Genomic DNA, 13,561 nt, shown 5'->3' on the forward strand with positions numbered 1-13,561 from the left:
TACCCATCTTTCCACCACACCCTAAGTTAGTACATGCCAGATCTTAATCACTCACTCCATAAAGCAGTTTCTCCCATGTCACCATCGATTACTTTGTTGTTCACCGTAATCCATGTCCTCTCACCAATGGAAAGAGTTTCTCTATATCCACTCTGTCCAAATCCCACACGGTTTTGAGGGTCCAAAGGTTAGGTGGGGTTAGATAGGGTGCTCTTTCGGAGGGCTGGTGCAGACTCATTAGGCCGAATGGCCTCCTTCTGCACTGTAGGAATTCTATGTATTCTATGGATATGGAAATCTCCTCTCAAATTCCTCCAAGGAGAATATCCAGATAAAAGTTCCCCATTCCCAAAGCTAGTCTTGTGAATCTTTTCTATGCTCTCTCCAATGCCTTTACATTCTTCCTAAAGTGTGCTGCCCTGTACTGGACCAAATGCTTCAATTAAAGCTTTCACACAGGCATATGGGCAGCACGGTAGCATTGTGGATAGCACAATTGCTTCACAGCTCTAGGGTCCCTGGTTCGATTCCGGCTTAGGTCACTGTCTGTGCGGAGTCTGCACGTCCTCCCCGTGTGTGCGTGGGTTTCCTCCGGGTGCTCCGGTTTCCTCCCACAGTCCAAAGATGTGTAGGTTAGGTGGATTGGCCATGCTAAATTGCCCTTAGTGTCCAAAATTGCCCTCAGTGTTGGGTGGGGGTTACTGGGTTATGGGGATAGGGTGGAGGTGTGAGCTTGGGTAGGGTGCTCTTTCCAAGAGCCGGTGCAGACTCGATGGGCCGAATGGCCTCCTTCTGCACTGTAAATTGTATGTATGTATGTATATCAAAGTTTCCTTGCTTTGGTACTCTCTGCCTCTATAAAGCACACGATCCCTAGTGATGTTTTAAAGATTGCGCTCTCAACCTGCCCTGCCACCTTCTGCACATATATACCCACATCTCTCGACTATTGCACCCCTTTTCAAATTTTACCCTATTCTTAATGTTGTCTCTCCTCATTCTTTCTTTCGACCAAAATTAATCTCCTCACACCTCTGTGCATTAAATTTCACCTGCCACTTGTCTGACCATTCCACCAATCCATATCCTTCTGAGGTTTAAAACTAGCCCCCTCACACATTATACAGTCTTATCCCTTAATAAATCTGTGTTGCTGTTGTTAATTAACTTGCATTTGGGGGCTCTGAGTATCGGAGACAGTGAGGGCTCTGTTATATTACTGGGTCTAGTAATATATATCGTTACTAGTTGCAGTTGATGCAGATGGTGTGATCCTGAAGAAACCATGGGCGTCATTCTCCGCCGGCGGGAGTCTCCGTTTTGCCGGCGCCCGGGGGTTTCCCGACGGCGTGGGGCTGCCCCACAATGGGAAACCCCATTGACCGGCCGGTGTAACGGAGCATCCCGCCGGCGGGTCGGGGCAGAAATGTGGCGGGGCGGGATGGAGAATTTCGCTCCATGAGTCTTCAACTTAAAGCAAACTAATTTTTTTAAGTAACGATTTATTATATCTGAGTTCACACTCTACACTCTATAGAACTATCTCTAGATATCAAGTAATTAAATATGTTTGAATTAACTGATTCACAAGTATAAATACTAACTATACTGAGAGCTATCTATCATACATTAGTGTTTACTAAACACTCCTGGGTTGAAAAGAGACCAAGGTCCTCGAGGAGCTCTTACTTATACTGGGATCAAGTGGTGCCCTCTGAAAATGAAATGAAATTAAAATCGCTTATTGTCACAAGTAGGCTTCAAATGAAGTTACTGTGAAAGCCCCTAGTCGCCACATTCCGGCACCTGTTCAGGGAGGCTGGACTCTAGTGGTAGTGTTACAGTTAGATGTTATAATTAACCCTTCGTTTTATATACACATATACATAGTGTTACAGGCTCCAGGTATCGGAGACAGTGAGGACTCTGGGTATTGGAGACAGTGAGTGTCATGATATTCAGGTAAACATCATGGTACATACGTACATACTGATGGACAGATCAACGGACCAATCAACACACACACAACACCACAGCCAATCACAGGCAAGAGCAGACACAGTACAAAACAGGGAACACGACACTTCTCGGGCATTCCAGCAGGAGACAGCTCAGGGCACAGAGCTCACAGCAAGCCACTCAGACATCCACCATGTGCTGAGTGCCACTCCAAGATAGTATTAGGAATAGGTCCACAGATTCTAGGGTTATGATCGAACCTCAGTAACCAGTTTACCACTGTAAATAAATGTTAGTAATAAAACTGAGTTGTACCATTCGCAACCGTGTTGGTTCATCTGTGTAGCAGAGTACCCAACACATCAGTGAGGACTCTGGGTATTGGAGACCGTGTGGGCTCTGGGTATCGGAGACAGTGAGGGCTCTGGGTATTGGAGACAGTGAGGATTTTGGGTATTGGAGGCAGTGAGGTCTCTGGGTATCGGAGACAGTGAGGGCTCTGGGTCTCGGGGACAGTGAGGACTCTGGGTATCGGAGACAGTGAGGACTCTGGGTATCGGAGACAGTGCGGTCTCTGGGTATCGGAGACAGTGAGGACTCTGGGTATCGGAGACAGTGAGGGCTCTGGGTCTCGGGGACAGTGAGGACTCTGGGTATCGGAGACAGTGCGGACTCTGGGTATCGGAGACAGTGAGGACTCTGGGTATCAGAGACAGTGAGGTTTCTGGGTATTGGAGACCGTGAGGGCTCTGGGTAACGGAGACAGTGAGGAGTAGATTTGATTGGCTTGCTGGGAGCACAGAAGTAGAGGGAGGGGGTTATTGTAAAAATGTAAATTTTATTGTAGCAAGTCAGCAAACAGAGAGAGAAATTCAGATGGAAAAGTTCCAAAGGTGAATCACCCATTCTCATCCTTTGGGGAAGGAGGAAGGGAAGTAAGTGTTAAGGAATCTCAAGGTTCAAGTTGGTATCTGTGGGCCAGTAAATAGAGAAGCCCAGTGCCTAACCTCCGACTGAAGTAGAGGTGGTGCTGACTCTCTCTGCCACTCCATGTTTGAAATTAAACTCAGCCCAACTCGACACTAGGCAATCAATTCACGCCAGTATTATGCCTGGACAGAGAGTTTCAAATCTATCCCAAAGTCACAGGCCCTGCCCTCAAATGAATATTGGAGAGAAGCACCTGTACATGAGGTGACCATTTCCTAGGCCACTTTTGTGTCCTATCACACCCTGCTCAAAAACCTCACAACAGTGAAATGTACTGCTACTCGTCCCCAGTTTATGTCCCACACTGCAACAAGCAACCTTACTGTAAAGGCATGGTTATTATATCACAGATCGAATCATAAGAATGCCTACTGTGCAGAAGGAGGCCATCTGATCATCGAGCCTGCACCGACCCACCGAAACAGCACCACGCCCCCATCCTAGCCCCGAAACCCCACCTAACCTTTAGCCACCAAGGGGAAATTTAGCATGACGAATCCACCTAACCTGCACATCTGTGGGAGAAAACCGGAGTACCGGAGGAAACCCACACAATGAAATTTGTTGTCCCAAGTCCACTAATATGGGATTTTATTTCTCCAAAATCACCTTGTTCTATTGCCTTGCATTTATTATTATTTTAATGTAGGAGCTCTTCAGTTTATGTCTGGCTATTCATTTTCATTTTATTTGATTGTTACGCTTAGTTGTAGATGCTGGGTCTGATTCTGTTACTTACACCGAATATTGGGAGTCCATTTATCTGTCCTGCAGGGAGTGAAACAGACACCTGGGGCGGGATTCTCTGATATCGGCGCGATGTCCGCCGACCGGCGCCACAAACGGCGCAAATCAGTCTGGCATTGCGCCGCCCCAAAGGTGCGGAAGTCTCCGCATCTTGGGCGCGATTCTCCGACCCCCTACCGGTTCGGAGAATCGCCGGGGGCCGGCGTGAATCCCGCCCCCGCCATGTCGCGAATTCTCCGCCACCGGAGATTCGGCGGGGACGGGAATCGCACCGTGCCGGTCGGCGGAAATCCCCCGGCGATTATCCAGTCCGCGATGGGCCGAAGTCCCGCCGCTGTCATCCCACGCCAGCCGGCGTGGATTGAACCACCTTTCGAACGGCGGGACAAGACAGCGCGGGCGGGCTCCGGGGTCCTGGGGGGGGTAGGGGTGATCTGGCCCCGGGGGGTGCCCCACGGTGGCCTGGCCCGCGATCGGGGCCCACCGATCCGCGGGCGGGCCTGTGCCGTGGAGGCACTCTTTTCCTTCTGCCTTCGCCATGGTCTCCACTATGGCGGAGGCAGAAGAGATCCCCTCCACTGCGCATGCGCGGAGTTGACGTGAGCGGCCGCTGACGCTCCCCGGTGGGGGGTCGGAGAATCGCACCCATGAGGTCACAAGGAACACATGCCACAATTACCCAGCTATTGATAGCTGGATGTAAAGCACAGCTGCCAGGAATTTGCCAGTTAGTCTCCTGCCCTGAAAATGTTAGATGGCGCAGGACAAATATAACAAGTAGAGTAAGCGATTGCTTTACGGAAATGGAATCTACCTTTTGAATCTTCTTTTCCTGGCACTTTCTGAAGTAAATCACTGGAAAACCAAGTTCCGAAGCTGCTATCCATTGCAAAATTGCTCTCAATTCAGAGTCAACACCCTCAGGGCTCAGGTCAAAGTTCAGCACGAGGAAGTCCTGATGGTGGCTGACTGTGCCCATTGATAATGGAAATGTTTGATCTGAAAAAAGAAAAAAGAGAATGCACATGTACTGGCACACATAGAATATTTAGCAGTTAGAAAGTTATTCTATTATCCAACACAAGTATTATCTTACCATCCAAATGCTCTTGGGTATTTTTCACTGTTTCTTTCTCACTTACGATTTCACTGGCGAAAATAAGTAATGCTTAATTACAACACATTCCTCTTTGTCATTTAAAGTGATAGAAACATTGGACTCTGAGCACTTAAATCATAACAAATTAGTGCACTAAAAGACACATATATCTAACTTAGCGATTTAAAAAAAAAAAATTTAGAGTACCCAATTTTTTTTTCGATTGAGAGGCAATTTAGCGTCGCCAATCCACCTACCCTCCACATCTTTTTGGGTTGTGAGGGTAAGACCCATGCAGACACGGGGAGAATGTGCAAACTCCACACGGACGGGGAACCGTGGCCGGGATCAAACCCGGGTCCTCGGCACTGTGAGACAGCAGTGCTAACCACTGCACCACCATGCTGTCCTATGCTACCTTGTCGATACAACGTCTAATGACTAAAACTGAGAGAACAAATATTTCATTTGTATTCCGAAGTCAGCCAATTAAAGGAGCAGCTGCGGCTCATGCCTCCCCTGAGGAGGGACCCGATTCCACTAAAATTGCTGGGGGGATTTAAAATTCCCAATCCCGCATTCAAGGCAGCAAGAGTGGGAGTGCTGTGTGAGGGCAGGCTACGTGTACCCTGACCGCCAAGCTGGCAGAATTTCCAGAATAGGGGGGGGAATCCTGGAATTGTAAAAGGAAAGTGAGCAGAGCTGGAACGGGGTGGGGGTTGGAAGGTTGGGGTTGGAAGGGTTTGTTTGTCCTCGTTATGATTGAGGAAGGCTCCCCCCACTCCAAAGTTAGAGCTCATCAAATTTTGGGTTTTAACATTTTTTAAAAATTTTGTTTTTAATCCTTTTTGGGCCCAGGCAGGCTGCATGTTATCCTGATGCAGACTGGGTTCATCTGACTCTTCTTTTGTGTCAAGTTAGTTTTTCTCCTGATATGTGTCTCCCTCTTTGGCTGTTTTACCCGGTGGGTGGAGTCCGGTAACTCGGGTCTTTATTTTTCTCCCTTTCCTCTTTTCGTGGTACTCCATGGGAGACCCAGGGTGCAAGGTTTGAGGTACTGTGTAACCAGCCCTTTCTTTGTAGCATTGCAGTCATCTGATGGTTGTCTGTTCTGCCCTGGGCCATGATAGGGGTTGGATTGTGTTGTGAGTTATCAACGTAATATGATACCCCCCCTAATATTGGGGCTCTCTGGTTGTTTTGTTCCTCTGTTGTTTTTCTTTGAAGTGATGGGTATGATGTAACTCTGTGCTGTTGACGGTAGCCTGTTTCGGTGCAGACGGGTCTTGTGTCCGTGGAGGGAACATGTTGGGGGTGTTTGTAATGATTCCTGTGATGTGCTGTACCTGCTGTACCTGCTATACATTGACCTTTTTCTCTTTTTCCTTGATTTGCTGCTGTAAAAATTAGAACATTTCAGTAAAAACGTATCTTTGGGAGAAAAAAGGCACACTTAGGGTGTGATTCAACTAAAAGGAAACAAAGTCCCATAGCGAGTGCATTTAGACACGCTCGTCCTGGTGCTCGCAGCACCGAGAAACACATGGTTATAAATGCCACCCGCGTTAGATAAGGAGCCTTAGCGGGGTGCACGCAGTCGAGGTCTCACATAGCCCTATTTTGTGTACTGAGGAGCTCCGCTTGCCAGAACTCCTCAGTGTAGCGAGAGAACTATGAGGCCCCCTGATGTGACCCCCTCCCCCCATGTCCCACCGCACTATGGGAGTGCCCCCGCCCCTCTCGCACCGTTCCACCCACAACACCTGCACAGGGCATCTCTAGCCTGATCACCAGCGCACAAACAAATGTCAGCTTGACACATTGGCAGTGCCCCTGCCAGTACCACCTGGGCACCTTGGCACTTCCAGGCTGGAATCCAAGTGGCATTGCGAGGGTGCCAGGCTGGCATTGCCATGTTGCAGGCTGGCAGTGCAAAGATGCCCAGATAGCATCAGCAGTGCCAGGGTACCGCCCTGCCCAAAGGGCATGCAGCTGGGGGCCTCAGATCCCCTGGGAGATCCCACGAGTGACATTCCACGTGGTTCCCATTTGTGGAGACCTGTACTGAAACGGCACTCGCCCGAGGTCTCCAATGCAAAGGAGACTGATCCAACGCCTCGGGTAACTCAGGATTTGCTAAAGCGTGATCCCGCCCACAATGGGCGGGATTCAAATCGCAACATCTTGTGAGATCACTTTAGATCTCGAGAGGCGTTGCGAGCCGGGTAGATCCCGGGAGTGGGGTCTCCCAGATTTTATTGGCCACGCTGTGCCACGGCGAGCTGCTTTTCTGTTTTTAAAATTTTTTAAAATAAATTTCGAGTACCGAATTATTTTTTTCCCAATTAAGGGACAATTTAGTGTAGCCAAACCACCTAACCTGCACATCTTTGGGTTATGGGGATGAAACCCATGCAGATATGGGGAGAATGTGCAAACTCCACATGGACAGTGACCCAGAGCCGGGATCGAACCCGGATCCTCAGCGCCGCAGTCACAGTGCTAACCACTGCGCCACATGCCGCCTCAGCTGCTTTTCATGCGCAGATTGCCGTTGGATCACTCCCCTAGGATAAAGATGGTGTACAAGTCCCGAATTCAACATTCATGATATGAATTCATTAAATCAGGAGAAGCAATGGTGCAAGCCATTTCACGCACATCAGCAGCTTTCCTGTAAAATGGAAAAAATTGACAACATCAGTCTCTTCAATAGCAGCCATCATCCATCGATGTAAATTGCACCGTCAGGTCGTGATCCGGCTCAAAAGCAGCTTCGCCACTAAAGGCAGGGCCCTACCCTGACTCCATCCAGCTGCTGCGAACAAGCGAGGATTTAAACATTCTCAGTTCCATTATAGAATTATAGAATTTACAGTGCAGTAGGAGGCCACTCGGTCCATCGAGTCTGCACCGGCCCTTGGAAAAAGTGCCCTACTTAAGCCCACACCCCTACCTTAACGCCGTAACCCTACCTAACCTTTTCTTTTACACTAAAGGGCAATTTAGCATGGTCAAACCACCTAACCTGCACATGTTTGGACTGTGGGAGGAAACCGGAGCACCCGGAGGAAACCCACATAGACACGGGGAGAACGTGCAGACTCCCCACAGACAGTGATCCAAGCCGGGAATTGAACCTGGGACCCTGGAGCTGTGAAGCAACTGTGCTAACCACTGTCCTACCATGCCTCCCCACTGTGTTAACATGCCTCCCCTGACTGATCCCCGTGGCTGATATTTCATGTAGAAATATCAGCCTACGATTCTCGGGACAAAGTACAAGCCATATACACCAAGAAAAGACAAAAAAGAAATGCGAACAAAGATAAAATACGGATTAAAAGATGAGCATGACCGGAGATTGCAAAAATGCAGCTGCTCCCGCGCTCACATCATGTGATCCCCATCTGCCATTTTCAAAGGTTTCCCGAGTCATCCCGACTTCCGAAATCCGGGATATAGTCGCTACAGCACAGAAACCAGCCGTATGGCTCGTTTTCATTCATTTTCAAAATGTGTCTGCTTGTGTCAGGGTTAGCATTTCTTGGCCATGCTTAATTGCCTTGAGAGTGCTGGGGGCCCTTCTTCTTGATTAGTGGCATAGCAGAACTGAATATCTTGCGAGGCTACTGGGCAGCCAACAGTCAACCAGGTTGATGTGTAACTTGACTATATGTCGGCCAGAAAAGGTACGGATGGCAGATGTTCCTCCCTAAGTGACTTTAGTGAACCATTTAGGTTTTTAATGAAAATCCAACTGCCTCATGGGCATACTTAGCGGTACTGAGTTTTTAAAAATTGAATTAAAATTCTCAAACGCCCAGCAGAACTGGAACTAATTTTTCTCAATCACTAGTTCAGTAACAATATTACAGCAGGGCAGCAGGTTGAAAATCTGACCTACTCTCACCATTTACAAAAATGTATATTAAATAGATCTAGTTTTGAAAACTCATATTTTCATTTGCTTCTAATGCACCAGATGGTATGCACTGATCATTCACTGGCTTCTTTCTGAGAATGCACTGCTTACCGTTGTTCGTACTTGCCACTCATATTCCATCTGCAATACTTTGTCCCTTTACAATATTGAGTAATATTTTGTGAAGTTGCTCAGCATTGCAAATATGGAGGCCAGTGCGTCCCGTTTTCTAGAGGTTTCTATTCCATTCTCATTAGTTTTTACTTTAGCAATTATCTCAAAGCATTTTGCGGAATCAATTTCCATGAAGTAGGATCAGTCTTGCTATGCGGGCAAAGACATCAGCTGTGCTGCACCATCAACACCTCAAAAACAGCAATGAGTTGAGCAACCAGTTAACCTGTTTTTAGTGGCATTTGAATGAGAAAATAATGCTCGTCAGGGCAAAATTCACCACTGACTAATAGCATGAGGTTTTTCGTCACCAATTGAACCATCTGATTTTAATGATTTGTCTTTCATTTAGAATGCCAGCTCGGTTAATGAGCTCAAACTCACAAGTGCTGAAGCGCTAAAGACTAATTTTCAACCTTTTTGTTTTGGAAGGTGATTTATGGTGTCAAACCTGGGTAACGCACGTGATGAAAGGCTTTCCTGATAGGCATCCAGATCCACTAAGCCAAGACTACTTGAAGTGCTGCTGTTGCCATTGCTAACAAAAACAAAGAATTTAAAATTAAACAGGCATCATTCTCTACAATTAAAAGTACCTTTCAAACGAATGGATTATTAGTGGGAAGAATGGTCCCATAACAACGGGGCAAAAAAACCTATGGGCTGGATTCTCCACAGCCCGACGCCATAATCGCGGCCGGCGCTGGGGCGGGGAAGCCAGTTTGATGTCGTAATCAGGACCGGCGCCGGTTCGGCGATTCTCTGGGCACCGAAAATCGCCGTCACCATGGAGTACTCTGCGCCGCTGAGGGCCCATTGCTATAAGCCCGCTCATTACACCTCCGCTCCTAGCCAGCTGCGCTTCCGACGGCGTAGAACTAACCACCTATCGCCGGTTGGGATGCTCGCGTGGCAGCTGTGGACTCGGATCCCCTGGTCGGGGGCGGGCGCATTGGAGACCAAGGGGGGTCTTACAGGCGGTAAAGGTTTAATATGCGGGGGTTGAGGCTCGGGGGAGTGGCCAATCGGGGATCTCTTTCTTCGGTATGGCTCCGCGGTCTGAGTCCTCCATTGAGCGCGGTCGTGGCCGCTGGTGGTCGCCGCCATGCGCATGCGCAGCCTCTGACCCAGAGGTGCGGGGACCCGAACCTGCAGCAAAAGCTGCGAGATTCACTCCGGGTCCTTGCTAGCCCCCTGCTGGGGGTCGAACATTTTTCAAGGAATTTCGGGAGTAAACCTCCACCGTTTTTACGCCGGCGTGGGGACATAGTGTCCTTTTGGGAGAATCCAGCCCTATTACTCATTCATTTTTCTACAATCCCAATGGTTCCAATCATTTTCTATTCACATCATTGTAATGAAAGCATTGTGATATTTTGTCAAATTAAAAAAGCAATATAAATGCAGTTTGTTGTTGAACCACATTGGATTAACTGCATTTCCATCTACTTTCATTATATGGCATTACATTTTATCAATACACAATTAGTGCAGAGCATCCCAATGGACTAAATCCATTCCCAGTCATTCCTATTTTACGCCGTTTTAATGGATCAGTCCTGGTTTACTTCTGTCTCGCACACTGATGAATTAAACCATTCAATTATGCAACTATACAGAATTACAAGGAACCAAACCAATCGAATGAAGAGTAAATAATATGCTGACCCAAGGTTTTGAAGCATTCTGCATTCATCTACTTCATAAAGCTGAGCTCCCAAAACACAGCCAAATTTAATAGCAAACTCAGAATTTAACTGCATTAATGTAGAAACTGCAGTCAGTGTTTTCCATTTCTGTTTAAATTGATTTGCTAACTCAATGATTAAATATACCATGAGACAAAGATTTGCAAACAAACTATTTTTACCTTCTGCGTATTCAGTGTAATACGATTTGATAAACCATCAGCAGCTTCCACCAACAGCCCATAGCTCCAAATCCACTTTACACGCATAGTGACATACAGTCTACTAGATAACACTGGTCTACATATGACAGGAAGGCCTTGTGGTGCAATGGGTGGTGTCCCTGCCTCTGAGCCAGAAGTTTTGAAGGTGAAGCCAGAAGGTGGTTTGAGTCCCACCCCAGGACTTAATGGCCAAGGAAGGTGCGTTCATAACGTGGTTAAACAGGTTGAGTATCAACCTGCAAATCCTTCCAACACGCCAATTGCAGCTGGTAAGAGTGGGAGAGACTTATGGTCAGCCATGCTCGATATGGAGTGGCGCCCCTCAAACTATAAGACTCTGGCGACAGGCCTAGTGACCTGTCGAGGAAAAACCTGATGCAAGTCTGTCTTGTGCATCACTAGAAGAGAAACAACATATGTTAGGGCTGAATTAAACTTACTGAAATTAGCATTAACTGGGCGATAACAGCATCAAAATTGGGTTGTTAGACACAGTGCCCCATTAATACCACTTTGACAGCACTCTACTGCTGGGAGGCTGACGACCTCTTTGAATATGCAAAGTGCTATTCTATGATGTACATAAGAACATAAGACCTAGGAACAGGAGTAGGCCATCTGGCCCCTCGAGCCTGCTCCGCCATTTAATGAGATCATGGCTGATCTTTGTGGACTTAGCTCCACTCTCCGGCCTGTACACCATATCCCCGAATCCCTTTATTCTTTAGAAAGGCATCGATCTTTTTCTTAAAAACGTTTAAAGAAGGAGCCTCAACTGCTTCACTGGGCAAGGAATTCCAGAGATTCACAACCCTTTGGGTGAAGAAGTTCCTCCTACACTCCGTCCTAAATCTACCTCCCCTTATTTTGAGGCTGTGCCCCCTAGTTCTGCTTTCCCCGACCAGTGGAAACAACCTATCCGCATCTATCCTATCTATTCCCTTCATAATTTTATATGTTTCAATAAGATCCCCCCGCATCCTTCTAAACTCCAATGAGTACAGTCCCAGTCTACTTGACACAGAGGGTTTTCAGGTCTAACAAACCGTATGAAAGGAATTGCTGCAGTGTTAAGTCTTGAGCTGTCTCCCAAGGAGCCATAACATAATGGTCAGTTAGGATGTTGGTATATGTCTCAATAAGATCCCCCCGCATCCTTCTAAACTCCAATGAGTACAGTCCCAGTCTACTCAATCTCTCGTCATGTACATAGAACCCCGATTGACATTTTAGGATGGAAAGAACCTGCAGCTATATAGTGCCTTTCATGACCTTAGGACATCATAGCCAAATAAGCACTTTTGAAACACACTCAATTTTTTCCCACAAGTAGCAATTTGATAATGATCTTTAATATATTTTACTCCATGTTGCTATTCAACGCTTTCAGCAACTTGAATGAGATGTCTACCTGTATGCCAGAGCTAGCTGTTCAACTTGGCCAAAAGACCAAAGTATGTAATGTCCTAGTTCATGAATTGCTGTTTGCTGATGACGCTGCACTGGCATCCCATACCGAAGTTCACTTCAACAGTTTGTAGATCAGCACTCCTGGGCCTGCAAGGAGCTTTGGACTGACAATCAGCATCAGGAAGACCAAAGGTTTGCTCAACAATTACCAACAACCAGCCCCTTGATGCTGAAATCAGCAGCAGTATAGCTAAAATCTCCATGAGTACAAAACTTGTCTTCTCAGCGCACTCCTTTAGTGAGGCATGGGCAACCCATGCAAATCAAGAAAAGCAGCTGAACAGTTTGCACCTCAGATGAATGATGGGTATCTTCTGGCCAGTCAGGGTGCTGAATATGGAGATACACCAGTGTGCAGGGATCACAGTAGTGACTCCATTGGCTGGGTCACATAAGCCAAAAGGATGATGGTCTTATCTTCAAAGACAATGCAAGCGTGCTAACAAGTCACCCATATCTGCAATGTATAGATGTCTGCAAGCAAGACTACAAGTTGACCGGGATTGGAGTTGAATCATGGGAAGTCCTCATTACTGACCAAAGTGCCGGGAGACAAGCAGTCAGGAAAGGCGTGTAAAATACAGAGATCAGACGAAATGACCAGGTGGCTGAAAAGATAGCACACCAGAAGATAAAAATATCTGTCGACTTCGCACCGACACTATTCATCTGTGTAAGCTGCGGAAGAGACTGCCACTCACAACTCAGTCTCTGCAGCCACAATAATGTTCATTACCGAAGTGGCATATACCCTGCCCATCATCTCCCGAGACAGACAGATACCAAAGTCAATGACCAGGTAATCTGTTTGAAGTGTTCTTTGATGGACAAACATTCGCTAGGTCACAGGGGGAACTTACTGCTCTTTGTCAAAAAGTGACGAGGGATGTCCAACTGAGAGGGTGGATGGGATGCCAGTTTAACATCTCATCCAAAAGACAGCACCCTAATCAATGCAGCTCTGCCTCAGTATTATACTGAGTGTCAGTCTAGAATATGTGCTCAAGTCTCGAGTGGGGCTTGAACCCATGACCTACTGACTTAAAGGCAAAAGTATTCTCAGCATGGTCAGCTACTTCATTTTTCTCTTTTTAGGTGAACGCCTATCTCCTTGCGGTCTTTTCAAGGAGGACAAGGCCTATTGCGTCAGCCAGGATTCAGCACTGAGCATTGATTTTATCAGCCTATGAATACACATATGGGCGGGATTTTCCGACCCCCTGCTGGGTCGGAGAATCGCCAGGGGGGCGACGTGAATCCCGCCTTCGCCGGCCGCCGTAATTCT

The 13,561-nt window shown here is 47.2% G+C and overlaps 1 protein-coding gene across 4 annotated transcripts in view; it reads right to left on the bottom strand.

The window, feature by feature from the left end:
- The window catches only part of sphkap (SPHK1 interactor, AKAP domain containing), a 667,284-nt gene that overhangs the window by 1,501 nt on the left and 652,222 nt on the right, over positions 1–13,561 (bottom strand). For all 4 annotated transcript variants that reach the window (XM_072474078.1, XM_072474074.1, XM_072474075.1 and 1 more), the window contains 3 exons: positions 9,346–9,432; positions 4,793–4,845; positions 4,511–4,695 (listed from right to left, as the gene is read on the bottom strand). In XM_072474078.1, coding sequence (XP_072330179.1) covers positions 4,511–4,695; positions 4,793–4,845; positions 9,346–9,432 — 325 coding nt within the window. The remainder of the gene's footprint in view (positions 1–4,510; positions 4,696–4,792; positions 4,846–9,345; positions 9,433–13,561) is intronic.

The sequence above is a fragment of the Scyliorhinus torazame genome, chromosome 14 (genome assembly GCF_047496885.1).
Source record: "Scyliorhinus torazame isolate Kashiwa2021f chromosome 14, sScyTor2.1, whole genome shotgun sequence".
Classification (NCBI taxonomy): Eukaryota; Metazoa; Chordata; class Chondrichthyes; order Carcharhiniformes; family Scyliorhinidae; genus Scyliorhinus; species Scyliorhinus torazame.